Below are 21,447 nucleotides of genomic sequence, written 5' to 3'. Positions count from 1 at the left end.
AATATCAATGTTTTGATCACAAAATTTAACAGAATTTTTTTAAATAATATCATAATGTGAATCATTGTTTCTCAATGAATTTAGTGAATTTATTATTATTTGTTTATTATAATTGAATGATAAGTATCAATGTTATTTTTAACTTTTTCATGTTTTGATTTAAAAAATCAAAAACTTGAGACGCTCAAAGGGTGGGCCTCGACCCATCTGCCTCCTTTGTGTAAAGAGTGTATGTGTGTAAAGAGAAGGGTAAATTATATCTAAAAAATAAGTGATTTTATAGTATTACAAAAAAATACATAAAAGGTATGAATTAATAATTACATTATGCTATTATTATTATAAATACAAATACAAAGTTATTTACAACCACATAATATAAATTATTATTCCTCTGTACCTTTGTAGTAAGTAATATATGACTATTGAACTTATTTTCTTCTGGAAGATTTAAACCTGGGAACTCTTCTTGAAAATATGCTACTCAATATAGAGGTTCCCTGTGAAGCTCAAGGCATATATTTATTCCTTACAATAATTTAACATACATAGTTTATAATAATTTATGTTTTTAATTATAAGTAAATTATTTAGTATTTTTAAGTTTGCATACACTTAAATTGCTACTTTTAGAATTATATCTATGTTTATTTTAATTATTACACTGTACTTGAGCCTTTCAGTATTTATATTAAAAAATAAAGAAATAAATTTATATTGTATATACTACAATATATTAATTTTTAGGTCAAAAATAGTTTGCTTATATTTAAATAATAAAACATGTTAATTTTGCTATTCATAGGAGGTGTGATTCATTTTTTTTGTTTTGGGAATGCATGATCCAAAAAAATTTGGGAACCATTGGTATAATAATCAAATATGTTAGTTTCAGAATTTTTTAGAAGGAAAAAGTGTATTATATAAAATTAAAAACAAAGGTTTTCCAAACATTTTAATATTTACTATGACAAGTAGCCAAATTATTTTTTTTTATACGTTTATATATTATTGTATAAATAATATAACTTTCTCTACATTTATACTTCAATGAAATAATTAATAAAATGATAAAACAAAATCAACTGTTTCATTATTAAATTGGTGAGCTACTAAAACCTCGATCTGCATAATGTTTTGGTAAATGGCGGTCTGAAGTTCTTGGAAAATCTGGATCTCCTGGTACACACTGAGAACGAGATTCATGTACTCTCCATCCTGATTTTCTTTCCCAAGTCTTCATACAACAAATTATGAATATTAATTAATTTTAGAAAAGTGTTCATACAAAAACTAATATATTGATAAAGTGAAAACTTACATTAGTATTGTAAAGGAAATAGTACGTTATAACATAAGTAGCAACAATTCCCATCATCACTTTGCCTGTTACAAATCGCACATTAAAAGCAGTTCTTTCACCCTAAATAAAAAGTAAAGAATAATTAATTAAAATGTATATCATTAACAACGTAGAACAGTAAAATTGACAACAATTAAAATATCAAACAACTGCAAGATAAGTAACAGCCAATTTAGGTAACATCAATTAGTTAAGTTAAAAAACTTACAAATTTTTTTTTATAATTAAATATAATAAATTAGTCAATACTTTATGAGTAGGTAATTGAATAACTTACTATAATTTAAAGTATAAATAAATAATATTATTTTACAGTAATATTAGTTTCTAATATAATGATTCGAATCAAGTTGGTTTTTCTAATAACATTATTGTTTATGAATATTGAGCAAGTAATAATCAAGTATATTTTCAACAATCATTAATTTTCTATAATACCATATAATTAATAATACATGAATATTTTTGGATATTATCTTTCCTTATATAAATGTATTTAGATTATATGACAAAATCATAAATTATAAAAGTTATAATGTAGTATAAATTTTAGTTTTTTAGTTTTAATGTTATTTTTGTAAGATAAAACTATAAAGAAATTTCTTTTAGGTCTCTCTAACTATAACTAAATTAATGACATTTATACTTCATATATATTATATATAAATTTTTTAGTATTAATTATTTTATTAAAATAAAATCCCAAAAACTAATACCTACCTATAGTTAAATATAACATTTTTAAAATTAAAATTAATGAACATTGCAATTTATATTATCTCATTTTTATTGGGATATTAAAAATGGTTCAATAATTAATAAATGTATAGGATATACATATATTTTTATCTCTAGTTGAGAATTATTTGGATGTACCTGAATAAATACTTACAATTCTTGGAGCTAAAAATTCTTGAAATGCATCCATAGGCATTCTGTATGCTCGTCTAATAGGGTTATACAATTCTTGATATATTTCCGGAACTACCACTGGTTCATCTTCATGAATATGTTGGTCGTGCAAGAATTTCCTACGAAAAGCTCTTTCTTCATCGGTCATATTTGTAAGTCGCTGTCTTACAAATCGATGTCTTCCTTCCAAATCAATTGGTAAAACACCACCAGTTTCACTGGCCGGGCCACTAGAAGTAGTCACCTCAGATTTTTTACTATAGAATCTTCGAATGATATCCATTTTTCTTTAATTTGTACGATTACCGAATGAAACTTAATAAAATACAAGTGTTCGGAAATATATGTATTTCTTCAAATAGATAAGGATATGGAAAATAACGCAAAAAGGTTATCACAATAAATTTATCATGTGTTACCAATGTGACCAACATCGGATGATATTTAAATTTATTTTCAAGACATCCATCCGATTAATTATTCGAGTTTGCGACCGTTATGGTTAGTTATTTGTAAAAAGCGGATTTTTAGGTTCTTAAAAGTTTCAAATATGATGCTCATATGCTTTAAAAACCCCTAAAATTATTTCTAAATATTCCTTGAACTTGTAAATATGCGATAATATGACTTTTTTTTTCTTAAATAGTTCAATAAAAATATTAAATTACTGTTATGGGCCATTCCTTTGGTACCAGGTAAATTATTTAAATATAAAAATTTAAAACAGTTCATATGTAGGAGTATCAATATAATAAAATTATATATAAAAACAATGTAGTTAAATAAAAACAATGAACAACTTATATGCACTATTCCTTGATATATGATAAATTATTTAAATGGAAAAAATGGATAAATTCCATATATAGGAATATAAATATAACAAAGAAATTTTTTTTTCCTAGAAAAATCACAACTTGAGAAATTAATAAAACATGCTTCTTAATGAATAATAATTGAATATATTAAAAAATATGCAAAATAAATGTTTTCCTATGAACTCTATGATGGATAAATTGTCTACATTTTTTTTGGGTGAAATTAGAATTTCGCGCAAGAATTTAGTTTTGAAGTTATGGTTAATTAAAGTTTATTATTTTATACAAGGCCCTTAAATGCTTTTTATGCATCACTTATCATTTATTATTAGATTTGACATGCTGAATCAATGTCTTTTTTAGAATCAAAATGATGACATATATACAAGTTATGGTTAACAATTTAAGCTTTTTTTTATGTCCTATGTTTATTTATTAAATGTTTGTTGAAACCTGAAATAGAAGAAGCCGTTGTCACCCAAACTTGACAGAAAAAAATAATGAAATAAACATAAAAATTTAAAACACCAAAATTGATTTTAAATTCAAATTAAAAAAAAAAAAAAAAAACAATAAAACATTAATATCTTTGTCATCTCGTTGTCATGGTGTTATGGAGTATTATATCATGGATTCTACGAACAATTTTCCCTGCTAAGAGCCATTTTCGTCCCAATGTTACCTATGTAAAATCTTAACAATGACCATTCTGATTTAATATATTCTATAATGTAATTATTACAGATACGTTTCATAGACCAATGAGACCATCACTGCCATAAAAGCTTTATATATAACTTTTAACTTTCAAAAATAGGTATAACATTTAACTTAAATTTATACCTTAAAAATAAATTCAAGTTGAAAATAAAAAATATTTATTTTACAACAACTTTGATGAATGTGGAGCCATACAATTGGTAGTATAATATAAAAACTGTGTATTTGTCTTTAATGTAGTCAATCGTCTATAGTGTCGTTCACTGTATGCCATTAGCCCTTGTAACTTTTCTTGAGTAACAGTTAATTTTCCCGTCATAATATCTTCCAAAAGAATATTTAAAATAAGCTAAAATAAATCATTTATTAAAGAAAAAATCAAGTGGAAATAAATTAAATAAATAATTCTATAATATTGATAAAAACCTGGGCTGCAAGACAATGTTTTCCATTGGTATTCCAATCAGTTGTATAATCCAATAGTTTTTCTTTTTGTTCTAGGTTAATATTTTGAAATACCAATTTCAAATCATCTGCTTGGCCCTGTTTTGATAAAGCTGTAAAATATTTTTGAGATTTATTTTTAAAAATATATAATATATATTGTAACTACTAACTTTGTATTATTTTAAGTGCTGTGTGCGGTCTTTCTAATGTAATAGACATTTTGAGTGCAGGTAACAATTGTTCCTTTTGTAACAAATTTTTTAACTGTTGGTCTTGCAATTCTTTAGTTTGACGAGCAGCTGCTTCAGAAATTTTCACTTCTTCAGTACGATCATGCCAAACTACTAATCTTGAATCGGCACCACCAGTTATTAAGATAGAACCATCATCCACAACTTATAAATAATTATTAGATTAAAAATACTTATTAAAACTTATTAAAATGTGACTCTCACTTGATAAAGCCCACACTTTTGATGAATGTTTGTCAAGTGTGATAATACATTCACTTGTTTTTAAACACCAAATTTTAACAAGACCATCACCTCCACAACTAGCCACTTGAGTACCATGGTTAAAGAATCCACATTTTAATACGGATGATTCATGACTCTCTAATGTCTAAAATTTATTGTTAAATAAAAAATAAATAAATATAATTTTTAGCTTACTTACTTTAAGACAAGAGTAATCACTCATAGACCATATTTTTAAAGTGGTGTCTGCTGATGATGAAACCAATACTTGATCTATGGGTGAAAAACGCACACACCATACACTTCGTTTATGACCTCGACATACCCCAAGAACTGCTAAATCATTAGCTGACCATATCTATTACAATAAAAATAAATTAAATTTTAATCAAAACAGCATAGTGTAAAACATTGATTAATAAATACAAACAATAATTGAAAATAAAATTATTATTTTTTATAGCACTTAAATATTTACAGTGCTTAGATATTCAATATCAGTTACCTAATTTAAATGTTTATTATGTATATAATGTATAAGTTGTGCACAATATATGCTGATTTATAATAGTAGATTATTTATGATTATTATTTTTATTTTATGATTACATTTAATATTTAGTTCTATTAAATTTTTGAATACTCGATTTAAGAACTATATGGTTAATGATTAAAAAAATAAATACCTGATAGCTGAATTGATTTCAATAATTTTTATTTGTTATGACTTTAAAAAAAGTATTTATATTTTTAAAAACTGTTGATTAATAGGCTTATCATACATAGGTTCAATAAACTTATAAATTTTATTTTAAAATAATATTAACTATGATCAATTTTTTTATTTTTAAGCTTATTTATTTTCTCTATTGTCAGTAGATTTTTTATAACAAGATGTTTTAATGTATAATAATTATTTAAAAATCAATTACCTTGATTAACTTATCTTGTGATCCAGTGGCAATTGTCTGATAATTAGGTGCTATACAAATACTATTTATATCTTTTTCATGTCCAACTTCGGTTAATTTAACATTTAAGATATCATATCCACCTAAAATTTTAATTTAATAATTAAAGATTTGATTTTTACTATAGTTAATTCAGATTGTAACATTAATTCTTACTGGATTTAAAAGTTTTAGGAAGTTTCCAAAGTTTTAATGTAGTATCTGTACTAGCAGATACAATAAAATCTAAACTTTTAGAAATGGCCACTGCGTTTACTACACCAGTATGTCGGGATCCAATAGCAATGCAATTAGCTGTCCTGGTAGTATTACAATAGGACCATACTCTTATGCTGTGGTCCTAAGTATAAACATCGTATATAATAATCAAATTTAAATGGAATAACATAATCTAAATTTATTATCTTACTTTACTGCTAGATATTAGCAAGTTTTTTTGAGAAGCCAAACATAAAACTGTATCAGTATGGCCTCTTAATCGTTTACAACAAACTCCAAGCTCAATTTTATTAAGTTCTCCATTAACATTACATTCAATTTTCTTTTTCAGCCACGGAAATAAATAAATATCACAACTATTAATGGCTACTGCTAAACTAAGACTACTTTCATTACCTAAAAGTGTGATATCAAGAATTTCATCATTCGAACCTATTAACTAAAGAAAGATAAAAATTAATAATTTAAAATTATCAATTTGTTATTTAATTGTATAAACAAACCGTTTGTTCAGAAAAATGTTGACCAAAACTTTGTAAAGTAACTGTATTATCAGTATAACAAACAGCTAATGTTAACCGAGTTTCATTATAAATTAAATTGGTTATACTTTTAGTAGACTTTAGTGACTGATTATCAGCATCACATTCCTTATAAATGGGAATATTATTTTGAACATCCCAAATTTGTAATTTGCCTATTTTTTTCAATTAACTTAATTTTATTATCATAATTAATATTAGTAATTTTTATAGAGATTAAATAGTTACCATTTTCTCCACCAACAACAACACTAACTCCACTAGGTGTCATATAAGCACCAGTTTTATGTTCGGAAAATTGAAGATAAAAACCTTTTTTAGGTAATACTACCATTGATTCAATACAGTCATATAGTGCCACAGTTTTCAATTGTTTTCTTGTTTCTAAATCCCATAAAATGACAACTTTGTCTCGACCACAACTGTATTTTAGAGAAAACAAATATATGAAATTAAAATTTATTAATCAGTATATAAGCAATGAAATATAATTAATAGAGCTTGGATTAATAGCCATACAAACTACAAAAAAATCTTCTAGAAATAGCCAAAATGAAATAAAAAGCCAGATATTTATGAAATTGGTTTTAATGCTGATTGAATGAAATAATAAATTAAAAAAATATCGTTAGATAATATTACAAATAAGATAAATTTAAACTATTAAGCCGTAAAATGTACATTAAAATAAACAAAATACAAAATTACATAAAATTGATAAAATACTTTAAAAATGAAAAAAAAAAACACAAAATTTTAGTCTTGTCTTAGAAGTATTTGTTACATGAAACAAATTATGTATTTGAAAAGCATTGCCTAAAATACCTCCAAATACCTTTATATACCCTTTTTTTATATTGAAATCCAGACTCTAGAAATAACAATGAAAATAATTTATTTTCTAAATAACCTTATAAGATACTGATTTTCATAGAATGCTAATTCTGTAATAGTACTGAAATGTCCTTGCAATGCAAATAAATGATTGCCTTCTTCACAATTCCATACATGAATTTCACTTTTACTATCAGCAGCAAACAACCAATTTTTTGATTCGGATATTTCCAAAAATTTTAAAGAACTTATAACACCTTGTGACCCGTGCAGTGCATATAAACAATGCGCTTTGTCTGATTGCCACAACTTTATAATCGAATCAGTTCCTCCAGATGCAATGATTTGATTTTTATTAATAGCTAGTTGAACTACTGGACCTTTATGAAGATGACGCCATGATTTAATTAATTTCCTTTCTATAAATCAATATGTAATTATATGTATATGTATATATATATATATATATATATATATATTAATTAAATGAGTGATATATCTTACCATTCCAATCCCAAGAACACAACAATCCACTTTTATGCGATGTTATCAGACTTTTACTATTTTTATCTAAAGTAAATGTTAATACATTATCAGCAGTTTCATCTTCTTCATCTTCTTCTTCACCGGTTTTAGCTGTGTCAATGCGCCTAGGTATTGAATCAACTAACGTTGTTGTTTCAATATCTAATATAGATATTCGTGGGCCGCATTGACACAGTAAATAATTACCATCTGGGGTCCACTAAATAAAGATTTCAAAACTAGTTATTGAAATGAGATATTTATTAATTTTTCAATATTATTGGAATATTTGAAGTTGAAGCGAATAGTTTTAATATTCAAAAATGTTTAAGCTATCGAATAATTAAAAAATATTTGAAACATAGAATGTGTAAGATCATTACTATACAGCTAATTACACAGTGTTTATAATAGCTTATTTTCATTTACATAGATTTAGCCAATAATAAATTTAAAATTCTACTAACTTCAATATGACCTCCTGAATAAAATTCTTTTTGAACATACTCTGGTTTAAATCTGTAAAAAAAAAAGGTTATCAGAAAATTTTAAAAACATCAGTTTTTGATTGCATTTTTAATAAATTATTATACTTAAAGGATTTTAATAAAGTGCAACACTATAAAAAAATTAGGTACTGGCATATGCAAAATTAAATGCTATTTTAAAATTTTAGATTTTATTAAAATTTATAACTATCCAAAAAATAAGTTTTTTCTTATACATATAAGATATATATATATATTTATTTAAAAGAAATATTGAAATATTGGACAAACAAATTAGTTTTGAAATGTATTATTAGAAATATTAACAAATCTATCTTTATGATTATGATAACAAAGAATGTTGAAAATAGGAATAAAAGAATTAGATAGTTATGGTTCAGTTATAATATACCCTAGCAAACTGATTTATTGTAAGTAGGACAATAATACTTATCAAATGCAAAGATTTCTGACCAATTTCAAATTCCTTGGACATTAATTAAATTAATACTATTGAAAAAAAATTCTTAATTTTAACGATTATATACCAGAATACAGTGCATCAATATTAGTAACTGACATAATTTCATAAATATAACTTCAATATGATTAAAATAATACAAAGAAACAATTGATAATCATAAGTGAGTTAAAATATTTAAGTATTGACGGACAGTCAGAAATACAAGTTTGTTCTACAGACATGCTTTAAAATAACACAATATCATTACTGCCATAGTAGTAATGTCATAATAATATACCTAAAACTTGATGTTAATATCCTAAAATCATTAAATTACTGCTATAGCAGTATTAAAATTATTTATTAATATTTTCGGTTTTTGCTTTTTATTTTTGTTATAACATGCCAAGGTTATTAGAGTACTGCTATAGTAGTAATATTTTAAACTGCCATTATAGACACAAATAGACGATTACTGCTATAGCAGTAAAATTAATCGAGTGTCCATCAACGTGTTAAAAGTGGAAAAAAATGTACTTACATTTCTCTTATTTTAACAGACATTTTCGACGACATTAGACTTATAATTATTTTTTTTAAAGTACTAGGTAAATTTCTCTTCAATTGCATTCAGCTTACATATTGTAGTTTGTGAATCATTTTTTAAATTTTAGCACGTGTTTAAAAGTTGTTGACAATAAATGTATACTCTTATAAATATTATCATTAATCACGGAATGATTGCGTTTGGGCGGTTGCGGTATATGGTTACCGGTTCGTTGTATGTTTGTACTCTTTGGATGTACCAACGTACTGAACTACTTACAAAATGGCATTATGGCGTGTATACAGTATAATTATTATTGAATATTCAATATCGCGTACGGCTTGCTGAGACTACCGTCCCGTGAATTGTTATTTTTATTTATTAATTGTTACACTTACAAGTCATTTAGTATTGTAAATATATAATGGGCGAAGACAAAGGTTAGTTGATTCTGCAATATTATATTTAAATTTGATAAGATTTATACACTTTTATTTGCTTGTTGTATTATTTGTGAATGTTGTATAAAGAAAGAGAACGAGACAGGGACCGTGGAGAAAGAGACAGAGAGCGTGGTGAAAGAAGACGACGTTCTAGATCTAGGGATCGGGAACGTCATCGTCGACATAGATCAAGAAGTCGTGAAGGACGCAAACGTAGTCGATCTAAGTCACCTAAAAATAAGTCCAGACGTAGAAAGCCATCTCTTTATTGGGATGTTCCGCCACCGGGTTTTGAACATATTGCACCTCTTCAATATAAAGCCATGCAAGGTAAAATGTGTAATGTTATAATTAAAATTTTTTTTTTCTTTTCAATGTACTTTATTTTTTTTATTCTCTATGACTCAAATCTTAAGTATAATTTTGCTCATTTGGGATATTTACATTAATTATTAAATCAAAATATCTTAATGTTTTAAGGATTTTAACAACAATTATGCTTAAGGATTTATTAAGTTATAAAAATATTATTTGTAGATATATTTTAAAAATATTTAGTTCCTTATAAAAAAAAAAAAAATACAGTCGGTACATATTTAATTAAATTCATATTTTTTTTTCTTATAATTGATCTATTTGTAATTAATTTTTAATAGTTTTTGAAAGTAAATGAACCTTTCTCAAATTGTTATTTATTTGTAAAAATAATGTATTTGTATTATTAATACAAGCTCTTAAATTTTTAAAATTAAAGTTAATTTTTTTTACAATTTTTATTTAATTTTAGTTTTAAATTTAGAATATTATTAAAATATTGATTAAAATTATTATAATAATACAGATAAGACTTTCTAATGTAATTATAATATAAAGAAAAAAAAAATGTAATTATCAAATTCTGCAGTTTAGTAAATATTTCATTTAAATATTATTTGTGTTATCAAGTTGATTGATAAATATAACTTACATTTTAAAAATATATTTTTTAAAGTAATTTTTTTCAATACATTTTATAAGTATCAGATTTTTTTAATCTATTATAAATGATTTTATTTATTAATTTTAACTATCTTAACAGTCAAGTTTCTATTTACTTACTGACTGTATTTACTAAGCCCTAGTACATACAGTCAAATAAGTCATAAATTAGTAGCATTTGTCTTAAATTAAATATTTTAGAATTGTTCTCTTTTATGGTTTTTAACAAATATTTGTTTGAATTAAATAATAATATTAATGTATGTTTTAAATTATGGTTGAAGCATTTTATTTTAGATCAATATTAAATAATTTATATACATTTTGAATAAATTACTAATATAAAATATATTCTACCTACAATATTTTTGCAATTTTTGTTATATTAATAAGTATCTATAAAAAAAGTGTGTAGAATCAATGAAAATATTGAATAATTAATTAACTAAATTAACTGATTAAATTTTTTTTTTTAAATTTTCTATTGAATATATTTTAAATTAATAAAATTGAAATTATTATTCATGAATGCATTAAATATTTTCAATTATTGCTTATGTTTTAAAGATATAATTATTATTACAGATTTTTAGCTGTAGTAAAATATATATTATTTTTTTTGATTAGTTTTAATTTTTCTTTAAGTATATCATAAAATAGTAATTTTTTCTATATTTAAGTAAAGATATTATCACAAAACCATTAAAATGTTTTGTAGTATCAAAATTGAAAATATTTTAATAATAAGTTGTGTTCTTTCCATATGTCATAATTGGTTCCTTGATCATATGTGAATATCAATTACAGTTTTATTCATAAAGCTTGTTATTTTACTATTTTTAGTATTTTATTATTAGAGTTAAAAGTTCATACATTTAATGTTTTTCAATGCCTTTAATTTTTATCTTATATTTTATAGCTGCTGGACAAATACCGGCTAATACAATGCCAGACACCCCACAAACTGCTGTTCCTGTTGTTGGGTCCACAATAACACGCCAAGCTAGACGATTGTATGTTGGAAACATACCATTTGGTGTAACTGAGGTAATTTATTTTGTTCTAAATCAATACAAATAAAAAAATTGTTAATTTTTTTTTAGGATGAAATGATGGAGTTTTTCAATCAACAAATGCATCTCTCTGGATTGGCCCAAGCTGCTGGTAATCCTGTACTTGCTTGTCAAATTAATTTAGATAAAAATTTTGCATTTTTGGAGGTATTTTTTTTATAACTAAAATTAATATTATTCATTAAATTGTAATTCGCTATCTTTATTACTATAGTTTAGGTCTATAGATGAAACTACACAAGCAATGGCTTTTGATGGTATTAATTTCAAAGGCCAAAGTTTAAAAATAAGACGACCACATGATTATCAACCAACGCCAGGAATGACTGAGAGTAATCCAGTGACAAACTTTAATTCTGGAATGACATTAGACATGAGTATGAGAATAAAATTATTATTATTATTATTATTATTTATTTATTTGTTGACACAATTTAATTGTTTTTGTTATATTTTTTGTTTCAGTGAAATATGATTCTAGTTCTTTTGGCCTTGGGACAGTTCCAGGTTTGTATTATTTAGTAAATAGTGAAAAATTATGTTAAAATACACTAAAGATACATAATAAGGAAATATTTGAAGTAATATTGATCTTATAGCAGCTACTGCAATTATATTAAATATTTTTTTCTCTCAAAAATTACATAAATTCTACTGATGCAATAAAATATTTGATATAATGATACTTTTACCAAGCTTATATTTATAGGAAATAAAATTTTTATATATAACACTATTATATCTCAAACTTCCATAATACTAAATAAAAAAATCACTTAAACTGAATCAATAGAAATTGTTTTTAAAAAAATAAGTTTAATTTGAAAAATAAAAAATAAAAATATATTTATAATCAATAATTTTTCATTCCTTTGATTTTCAGATTCACCTCATAAAATATTTATTGGAGGATTACCAGCATACCTTAATGATGAACAGGTAAGATATTGGAATAGTAAAATATCTAGCCCTTTATTTTTAGCATTATGGTCCATCATTAGCATAGGTACATTAGGTCAATACAAAAACATGGAACGAGAAGAAGTCGAGCTAATATAGTGCTAATTTTTATTGATTTTCAGCACATAAATTTCAGGTTTTATTTTTTGTTTTTTTCAGAAAATATATTCTTGTTTTGTGTATTAAAATATAGCAGTTTAGATTTGCAGGGACCTGGGGTTTTTATTTAGGGTCGCCGTATGAACATGGACATGGCACTCCTTGCCAGCCTTTTATTGACTTTTCATTATGCTTGCGATACATTTACTTTTCTTTCTGTCTGAAAACAAATGTAAGTAAAAGTATTCAAAACAAAACAAAATAAAAAAAATCAAATTTATGAAATTCAACAAATCATTCAAAAGATAATAATTGTTCCTCTGCTATACCCCTTGCCCCTAGCTAGGATACTTGGTTGAAAATGAAACTCTGATACAACTGCTTCCTCGGTCGCCTTGTCCAATTCGACATACAGGCAAGTGGAGTTTCGGAATACTACATTGGTTAAATTGTTTATATTTCTTAGGAACTACTAAACCGTTCTATATGTTTTCTTGATTAAATAAATTCCTACTATGAATAAATAATAATCATCTATTTACTATTTATTTTATATATATAAACACTGAAAATATGCAACAACTTTGTACTAAATAATACTTTTACTATAAAAATATTAACATAAATAATTTTCTAGTTTTCACACTTGTGTGTTAAAACTAACACATGGTTTAAATAATATACTAATATTATCTTCATTGTGTATTAAATATAATTATTATAACTAAAACAATTTGTTTATACATTTTGAAGAAATATTTATCTATAATTTTTTTTATTGAAAATGAGTTAACGTTTTAAATTACATTTTTATTTATAAATAATATATTATTTCTATTTTTAGTAAATGAAATGTGGTAATCATGGTTAGTAAATTTTAGATTATCATTTTTTATATGTAATAATAATTTTTACTTAATTAAAGATTTTGTACGCATAACAAAGTATATAAATTAAAACTATACATTTAAATTGTTTTTTATTTTTAATATTTTACAATATTATTAATTAATCAATCATTTTTACATTACTATTAATCTATAAATTATTAATTTTATTACTGTACTTAAATAATTAAAAATTAATTAAATTAAAATTATTGAAATAGATTTTAAATTTGTTGACTATTGAAGATATTGTAAGTTTTGACGACATCATATAATTTATGTGATATTTACTAAATATAGTTAGTAAGTTATCTTTTTTTGTTGTGCAGGAAATATTGTTGATTAATTTTTTAAGAGATTGAATTTAAATCATAATTAAAAGTGAAATAAATAAATATACTATTAATTCGCAAGTTAAATATGTTTTGAGTAATTTTTCATATATATATATTATTTTGTTTAATTCAAAATATTGAAATTATATGATTAAACATAAAGAACGGTTAAAAGACAGGTAACATAAAAATTACTTAAAACCTAATATAATAATATATAATGTAAGTACCCATCTGTTTTTCAGATAAATTGTATAAATTTACTTTTATTTTACGGTAAAATTCAATATTAATTGTATGTACATGTTATAAAATGTCTAATGTAATTTAATAACATTCATTATAAGACTTAGATAATTTTGATTTACTGATGTGTCATATTATATATGTAATATGAGTAGGGATGAAAGTAGGAAATAGGCTATTGTAAAAAATGCTTTTATACATGTGTCATGTGAGCACTTTCTTACTGATCATTAAGAAAATATAATAGGGAAATAATCCTTTTCAACTTGTTCACCACAATATAAAATCAATGATAAATTAAATTCAATATCTTAATAATCATATGGAAGTGAAATTAAACTTGTATGTTAATATATTTTAAATAAATTAATACATTTTTAACAAAATATTTTTGTTAAAAATTAAATATAAGATTTATCATTAAAGACGTATAGCTCAATAAACAATGGCGATCTGCCAAATAAATCGATGTGTATATTGCCACTTTTTTCGAAAAAAAAAAAGGGTTTATCTTTAATAACTATTATAAACTTATAGAATTTAATAAACTATAATTAAAATATATAAATAAACTATTGATTAGTTTATTTGAAGTTATTCAGTTTTACTATAACTATGAAAGGAGGCATATTATTCTTGAATTCAATTTATATTAAAATATTTGATATACCCTATTTCTAGAATATTATATAATTGGTTAATTTTTACATTGAAAATTTCTGCTTATTTCTTAATGTTAAAATATTATTAATAATAATAATTAATTAATATTTTTATAATTATAGGTTCTTAATTACAATAGACATTTTTTTAATTTTAGAAATATTAACTCCTCATGGGTTGCTTTTTTTATTTTTAATTATATAATCCTTTGATTTATATTTTTAAATTACATTGAATTTTTCTATTGATTATAAAGTACATAAAATTTTTTATTTAAGTGAATGTCATTTCCACATGTCTTTTCTTAGTCTTATTAACCTACAATGTAGTAAATCTGCATTTAATAGGGTGTAGTTAAATTTAATATTAGAGCCAATGGTAAATATAACATTTTGAAAATTAAAATAATTAAAATATAAAAAGTGACTCACAATCATTAATATTTATTTTCATTTTGTTAATAGTAAGTTTTCTTTAATATTAAAGCTAATTAAACAATATTGGAATTACTAAACACAGATTTACTATGTTGTATGTTCATATTATAGACAATATATGCAGGTAAGACATTCACTAATAGTATATAACAAAGTTTGGGATCCAAAAACAAAGCATGGGAATATTATCAAATGCTATGTGAATTAGTATTCCATACAAAAAAAATAATTTTTTTATTAATTCTTCATATGGTAATAGGTGAAGGAATTACTTACATCATTTGGTCAGCTAAAAGCATTCAATTTGGTTAAAGATGCTGCTACTGGTTTAAGTAAAGGTTATGCTTTCTGCGAATATGCTGATGTTGTAATGACTGATCAGGTAAAATACATAACTGTTTAAATAATTTGTTTTTTGAATTTTTTTACCTTTTTTTAGTATAATAAAAATAATTTTAGTATTTTAATTGTAGGCCATTGCTGGTTTGAATGGTATGCAATTAGGAGAAAAGAAATTAATTGTACAAAGGGCAAGTATTGGAGCTAAAAATCCAGGGCTTGGACAAGTACCTGTTACAATTCAGGTTCCTGGACTTACAGTTGTTGGAACTGCAGGACCTCCAACTGAGGTATACATATATTTTAAAAATTTACTGTGAACTTAGAAATTTAATATACAATTTTTCCAGGTTTTATGTTTATTAAATATGGTTACACCTGATGAACTTAAAGATGAAGAAGAATATGAAGATATTTTAGAAGATATTCGTGAAGAGTGTAATAAATATGGTGTAGTTCGATCATTAGAAATTCCACGACCAATTGAAGGGATTGATGTGCCTGGTTGCGGAAAAGTATTTATTTTAAATTGTTTTATAAGAAAATAAATAACTATCAATCTTGTTTCTCAGGTATTCATTGAGTTTAATACTATTGTTGACTGTCAAAAAGCTCAACAAGCTTTAGCTGGGCGAAAGTTTAACAACAGAGTGGTAGTTACCTCATTCATGGATCCAGACAAATATCACAGAAGAGAATTTTAATTGCAATAAAATAATCAACCTATGAAATTATTTAAATTTTTTTCTAATTTTTTATGTTTTTTCCTCAACTCTTAATTGTGACTAAAATTAGATACATGCCTAAGATGTAATATGCCCTTAATTAAGCTTGAATTTATTTTATTTACATTGAATTATGTAGATAGTTAAATCTACCTGACCGAAATGTTTTTAAAAAGAGATTATAGATAATAATAAAGATACTCATAATTTGGTTTTAATTTGTTTAGTATGCTATCTTATTCAACGAGTTATACTAATTTTTCCTAATGTAATATGTTAAAAATATAATACATTATATATATTATGTCAGTAAATAGGATATTTTTTTACCATGTACAAATGTATATATTCTTTTATGTTCTTTTAGGTCCTGCTAAAGTACCTATATGCATTAATGCTTCTTACAATGTTATTTCATACATTTAATTATTTATGAAAAATAATTGAATATATTCAAAAATATGAAAAATAGGCTAAACATTCTCTAATGTCTAAAATATGCAAAATAAATGTTTTCTTACGAATTCTATAATGGATAAATCGTCCACATTTTTCATCCTCATATATCTGCATAAAGCCAATCAAAATATGTAAAAACCTAAAGATCTGCTTTCTAGTAATGACCATACTGAGTGTTTAAGGGCGTATTTGAAGGGGGCATTCGCTCTCCACATAGCTTCAATTTTTTATTTTTGAATAAAAAAGGGGGGCTTGGACCCCCAAATATCTTAATAGCCCCCCTAAAATCGAAACTTTGTTAGAAATATTATTCATTGCTTTTATAATTATTTGTTTGTTTTTTTAAAAATCGTAAAATAAGAAATAATAATACTAATTACATAGTTTGGCTACTTGCGAAAGAAGATTCAGTGCAATGAAAAAAATAAAAACTTGATTAAGGACATTGTTGGTTCAAGATAGGTTAGAAAAATATAAAAAGCGATGATATTTTGAATATATTTTTTAATACAAATAGATATTTTTCATTAAAATAAAATATTAACTATTTTTAAATATACATTATTTAGTGTTTTTTTAATACAATTTAAACATATCTATATTTTTAATGGTAATAGTTTTTACTTGTGCATGGGAAGAGGTTGTGGAGGCGAATCCGTTGCGGGTTATCTTACGTTGAATTATTATAGCCCCCCCCCCCCAAAAAAAAAAAAAATTCAACCAAATGTCCGCTTATGGATCAGCATACATTTTTTATGATTATGATTAAAAAATATAAACACCTATAAATCATAAAGGTACCTATTTATTAATTATAGTAGTATATTTATGTTAATATTAAATTCAATAAAAGTAAAAACGATAAAATAAGCAGAAATAATAAGATAAGATGAATAAAAGTTAAAGTTCCCCAACATCCAAATATACCAACAAATACTATATGAAGATATCATCCAAGTTCTTAAAAATAAGCTCCATTCCCTGTGGTAATCCCAATGGGAAAAACAAACATCAAACAAACTTTTCCAAATAAAACCCTCCATCAACACATGGCCGGAGCCGCAAACCAATAACTTCAACAGACAAGATGAAGTAATGATTACCAGAGTGCGCATAGGCTACACTAGGCTAACTCACTTTTACCTATTAAGTAAATACCCTGCAACCACTATGTGATACATGCCAATGTACTCTCTCGGTTAACTACATATATCTCGAGTGCCCAAATTTTAACTCCGCTAGATCATTGTCAAAACTCATAACAGCATCATCTAAAGAAGCCTTTGGCCACGGATAGGAAACCAATATCACCCACTTCGTTAAAACAGCAGAGCTATCCTCACTGGTTTAAGTCTGTAACTGTGATATATTAGATTTACCCCTTCAAAGAATAACCTTAAACACCATTATGCTATTACATCATATAATCATAAACACCACCTTTATAATCCCTATATTATAATTAATCTGTCTTTTTTTCTACTTTTTATTTACCATAGGCTAATGAACGTTTTTTTCATTCTGATAGTTGAAAACAATTAATTTTATACATGAGGGCCACGCGTAATGAGTACCCAGCAGTGCCGCAATTACAAAATAGGAGGCCCGTGTGCGATAGTTATATTAGGCCCCTTCCTAAGATTTAATTTTGTTCAAGTATAAACTTTTTTAAGTTTTAAAACACGTTTCACATCTATAAGTGTATGATTATATATATATATATGTGTGTGTGTGTGTATATCAAACTAAATACCTATAACTGTTGTTTATTATACTTCACTACAATATTTATGTAGTAAATTTATTTAAGTAGTTTAGGTAGGTATGTTGTATGCTTACTCAATGGACTCATTGTTAAATAAATATTATATTATTCTAAAATATTATAGCAACCTTACCTGAATTTTAAAAAATTTTCTTTTCATTATTAAATAATTGAGTGTTTGTAAATTGTAGTTTATTTCAGGCTGGGACTAGGGGGTTTCCATATTTATGTAAGCCTTGGGGCCCGTGTGCGCGGCACACTCTGCACGCACGGTTTTTGCGGCACTGGTACCCAGCTGGTTCAGGGGAAATGTGTAACCGAAGCCTTAGAATTACCACCATCCCAATGGCCCAGTACGATTATTACCCTATCACGTAGCATGCGGGTCAGGTCTACCACAGTGAAATAGAGTGCAGACATTTGTAATTTAGTTATCTATGAACGAGAATACACGAGAAAGTAAATTTCAATATAGCAGGTTAAGTTTGTATAAAACGAGAAAAAAATATTATCAAACCAACAACTGGAATGTGGGTGATTCCGTTTCGTGTCATATCAATCTGATTCGACGATTCAGAACCAAATCGTATGAATTTGGAAGTTGGAATACTTACGATCAGCAAATAAAACGTACAATATAACAATATAACTAAAAATATCGCCGTAACCATGGCTATCACATTAACATTTGTTTGCTCAAGCGCTGTTTCTTTTTACGATGTTTAAAGTTTATGGGTGCTGCGCGCTCCTAAACCACCGACCAATAGCATATATTATTTGGTTATGATTGTCTAGTTGTATAAAAAATGTACATAATCCACTGTACTTGACGTGTGTACACATTTCTAAATGCGTAAAACGATTAAAAAAAAGGCGACTGGTACTTTTCGCTCACAAGTCTATTTATTTCTACAAATATTTTTATTATTTACTCGATTATTTATCGCCGTAATAATCGAGAGACCCTTATAGATATATTATTTCATAGTCGGTTGATATTTCTAACAATTCTTTTGAAAATTATACGATCACTACTACCACTTGTCTCATATCTGTCAAAACTGCGCTCAGAAAAGTTTACGTCCACTGCGGATACTGTAAAAGTATCGAGTTACTAGCATTCGTAAAAAATATTCAACTCGTATTAATTTTCCTCTGGTGTTTTCTTTTATGAAATAATGTAGCATAAGATAAAAATTATAATAAAAATACTGATGAGAAAATTGGGGAAGTCTTTTCATAATAAATTTAAAATATGTTGTTTCTTTATAAAAAAAATAAATAAAATAAAAAACATTTCACAAGATTATGTACACCATCACGAGTGTATCTTTTATAAGAAATTCTTGGCGTTCAAATGAAAGCTAAGTTAGAGTTAAGCTCCGTTTTCATCTCCTATGTGTTTCACCATTTATATCGATGCAATGACGCCTGTTTATCTTGGATATATATATATTACATTTATACATATTTAAATTGTAGGTGTATATAATATAACGTACATAATTTAAGGTATTTATTGATGTTTATAAATAAAACGAATACTGTTAATAATTAATTTGTTACAATCAACAGAAAACATTTTTGTTTTTGGGGAACTTGTCATACATTTGTACTACGCGAGAAAACTCTTGAAATTGTAATTTTGTTCGGAAGTTTACGTAACAGCGTTGTGACTTAATGTACAACGATGTGTTTTATAATGTGATTACATTAAATTACATTGTTATTGAATTTTAGTCCACAAAATGTCCATAATCTATCGTTTTAATTTTATAACTTGTTGATTTATGATAAAAGTTTCAACAATGTTTTACAAGTGTTGTCTGCCACATCATTTTTGGTGTAGTAATGTAAAATCCATTGATTTAGTATACAACCGATATTTAATCATTAGTTTCACAAATAATTCAATAAGTAGTTCCACTATACACACCGCATGTGTATCATTTGAACATATTGCGTATTAGTTTACTTAGTTTTTTATCTCTATCTCAGTAGGTAATTTAATGCTCTGAGAAAATTACATAGCTGACGCCAGACAGTATTACGTCTTTACGTGATTATTGGTTTAAAATAATATTTTATGTCGAAACAAAACATTAAACCAGACCATTGACATATTTCAAAGATTGATAGATAAAAATATTAATAAACAATAATAATACAGTGGAATCAAGGATACATGCCTTGTATAGTATTTTATAATCTAAGAATCTTTGAATTTCGTAACTGCAGCGGGAAAACTAGGTGTATAAATAGACAAAACATTGATTTTCACTAATTACACTGTTTCCTCCTTCGGCAGATACAAATTTAAAAAAATAGTATTTTAACATTTCCCCTAGACCCATATGGATCTAAATATATATTCTGAGGTAGTATAGTTTTAAAAAAAACTTAAACGTTGTGATTTTCAATAATTCTTTACCAATTTCTTGCTAAATATTGAACTGTAAATTTTTTTTCTTGTTTGTATTTTATGAAATTGTCTACTTAAAATTTTAACTCTAAGACAGGAAAGTTTAAAATTAGAAAAACTATTAAACACAATAATTTAATTCAACTATAGAACTATGAAATCTAAAAAAATTATAAATCATTGTTGGATGTGTTAGTACCATATACGTATATTAACACATCATATACAAATACTATAACTATACAATGTCTACAGTATTCAGTAAATTAACTAAGCCGTAACATATATTTT

General features: G+C 25.1%; 3 protein-coding genes across 3 annotated transcripts; 1 reads left to right on the top strand and 2 right to left on the bottom strand.

Moving 5' to 3' along the window:
- Positions 1 to 1,028: 1,028 nt before the first annotated feature.
- Positions 1,029 to 2,558, bottom strand: LOC112685906. The gene is made up of 3 exons (XM_025557952.1): positions 2,256 to 2,558; positions 1,322 to 1,423; positions 1,029 to 1,237 (listed from the first exon to the last, which is right to left on the bottom strand). Exons 1-3 carry the CDS (start codon positions 2,556 to 2,558, stop codon positions 1,097 to 1,099), a joined length of 546 nt encoding a protein of 181 aa, XP_025413737.1. The 3' UTR covers positions 1,029 to 1,096.
- Positions 2,559 to 3,954: 1,396 nt separating this feature from the next.
- On the bottom strand, positions 3,955 to 9,497 carry LOC112685895 (transducin beta-like protein 3). Its single transcript, XM_025557932.1, has 14 exons — positions 9,320 to 9,497; positions 8,295 to 8,346; positions 7,807 to 8,047; positions 7,379 to 7,721; positions 6,697 to 6,890; positions 6,430 to 6,623; positions 6,117 to 6,365; positions 5,864 to 6,047; positions 5,669 to 5,790; positions 4,936 to 5,094; positions 4,716 to 4,881; positions 4,431 to 4,655; positions 4,240 to 4,370; positions 3,955 to 4,162 (listed from the first exon to the last, which is right to left on the bottom strand). Exons 1-14 carry the CDS (start codon positions 9,406 to 9,408, stop codon positions 3,977 to 3,979), a joined length of 2,535 nt encoding a protein of 844 aa, XP_025413717.1. The 5' UTR covers positions 9,409 to 9,497; the 3' UTR covers positions 3,955 to 3,976.
- A 104-nt stretch (positions 9,498 to 9,601) lies between these two features.
- LOC112685896 (splicing factor U2AF 50 kDa subunit) lies at positions 9,602 to 16,525 on the top strand. The gene is made up of 11 exons (XM_025557933.1): positions 9,602 to 9,765; positions 9,856 to 10,098; positions 11,666 to 11,793; positions 11,850 to 11,966; positions 12,034 to 12,196; positions 12,285 to 12,326; positions 12,703 to 12,758; positions 15,706 to 15,828; positions 15,920 to 16,075; positions 16,136 to 16,300; positions 16,358 to 16,525. Exons 1-11 carry the CDS (start codon positions 9,750 to 9,752, stop codon positions 16,487 to 16,489), a joined length of 1,341 nt encoding a protein of 446 aa, XP_025413718.1. The 5' UTR covers positions 9,602 to 9,749; the 3' UTR covers positions 16,490 to 16,525.
- The last annotated feature ends 4,922 nt before the right edge of the window (positions 16,526 to 21,447 follow it).

The sequence above is a fragment of the Sipha flava genome, unplaced genomic scaffold (genome assembly GCF_003268045.1).
Source record: "Sipha flava isolate LNK unplaced genomic scaffold, YSA_version1 298_pilon_pilon, whole genome shotgun sequence".
Lineage (NCBI taxonomy): Eukaryota > Metazoa > Arthropoda > Insecta > Hemiptera > Aphididae > Sipha > Sipha flava.
This window is presented reverse-complemented; position numbering and strand designations above follow the sequence as displayed.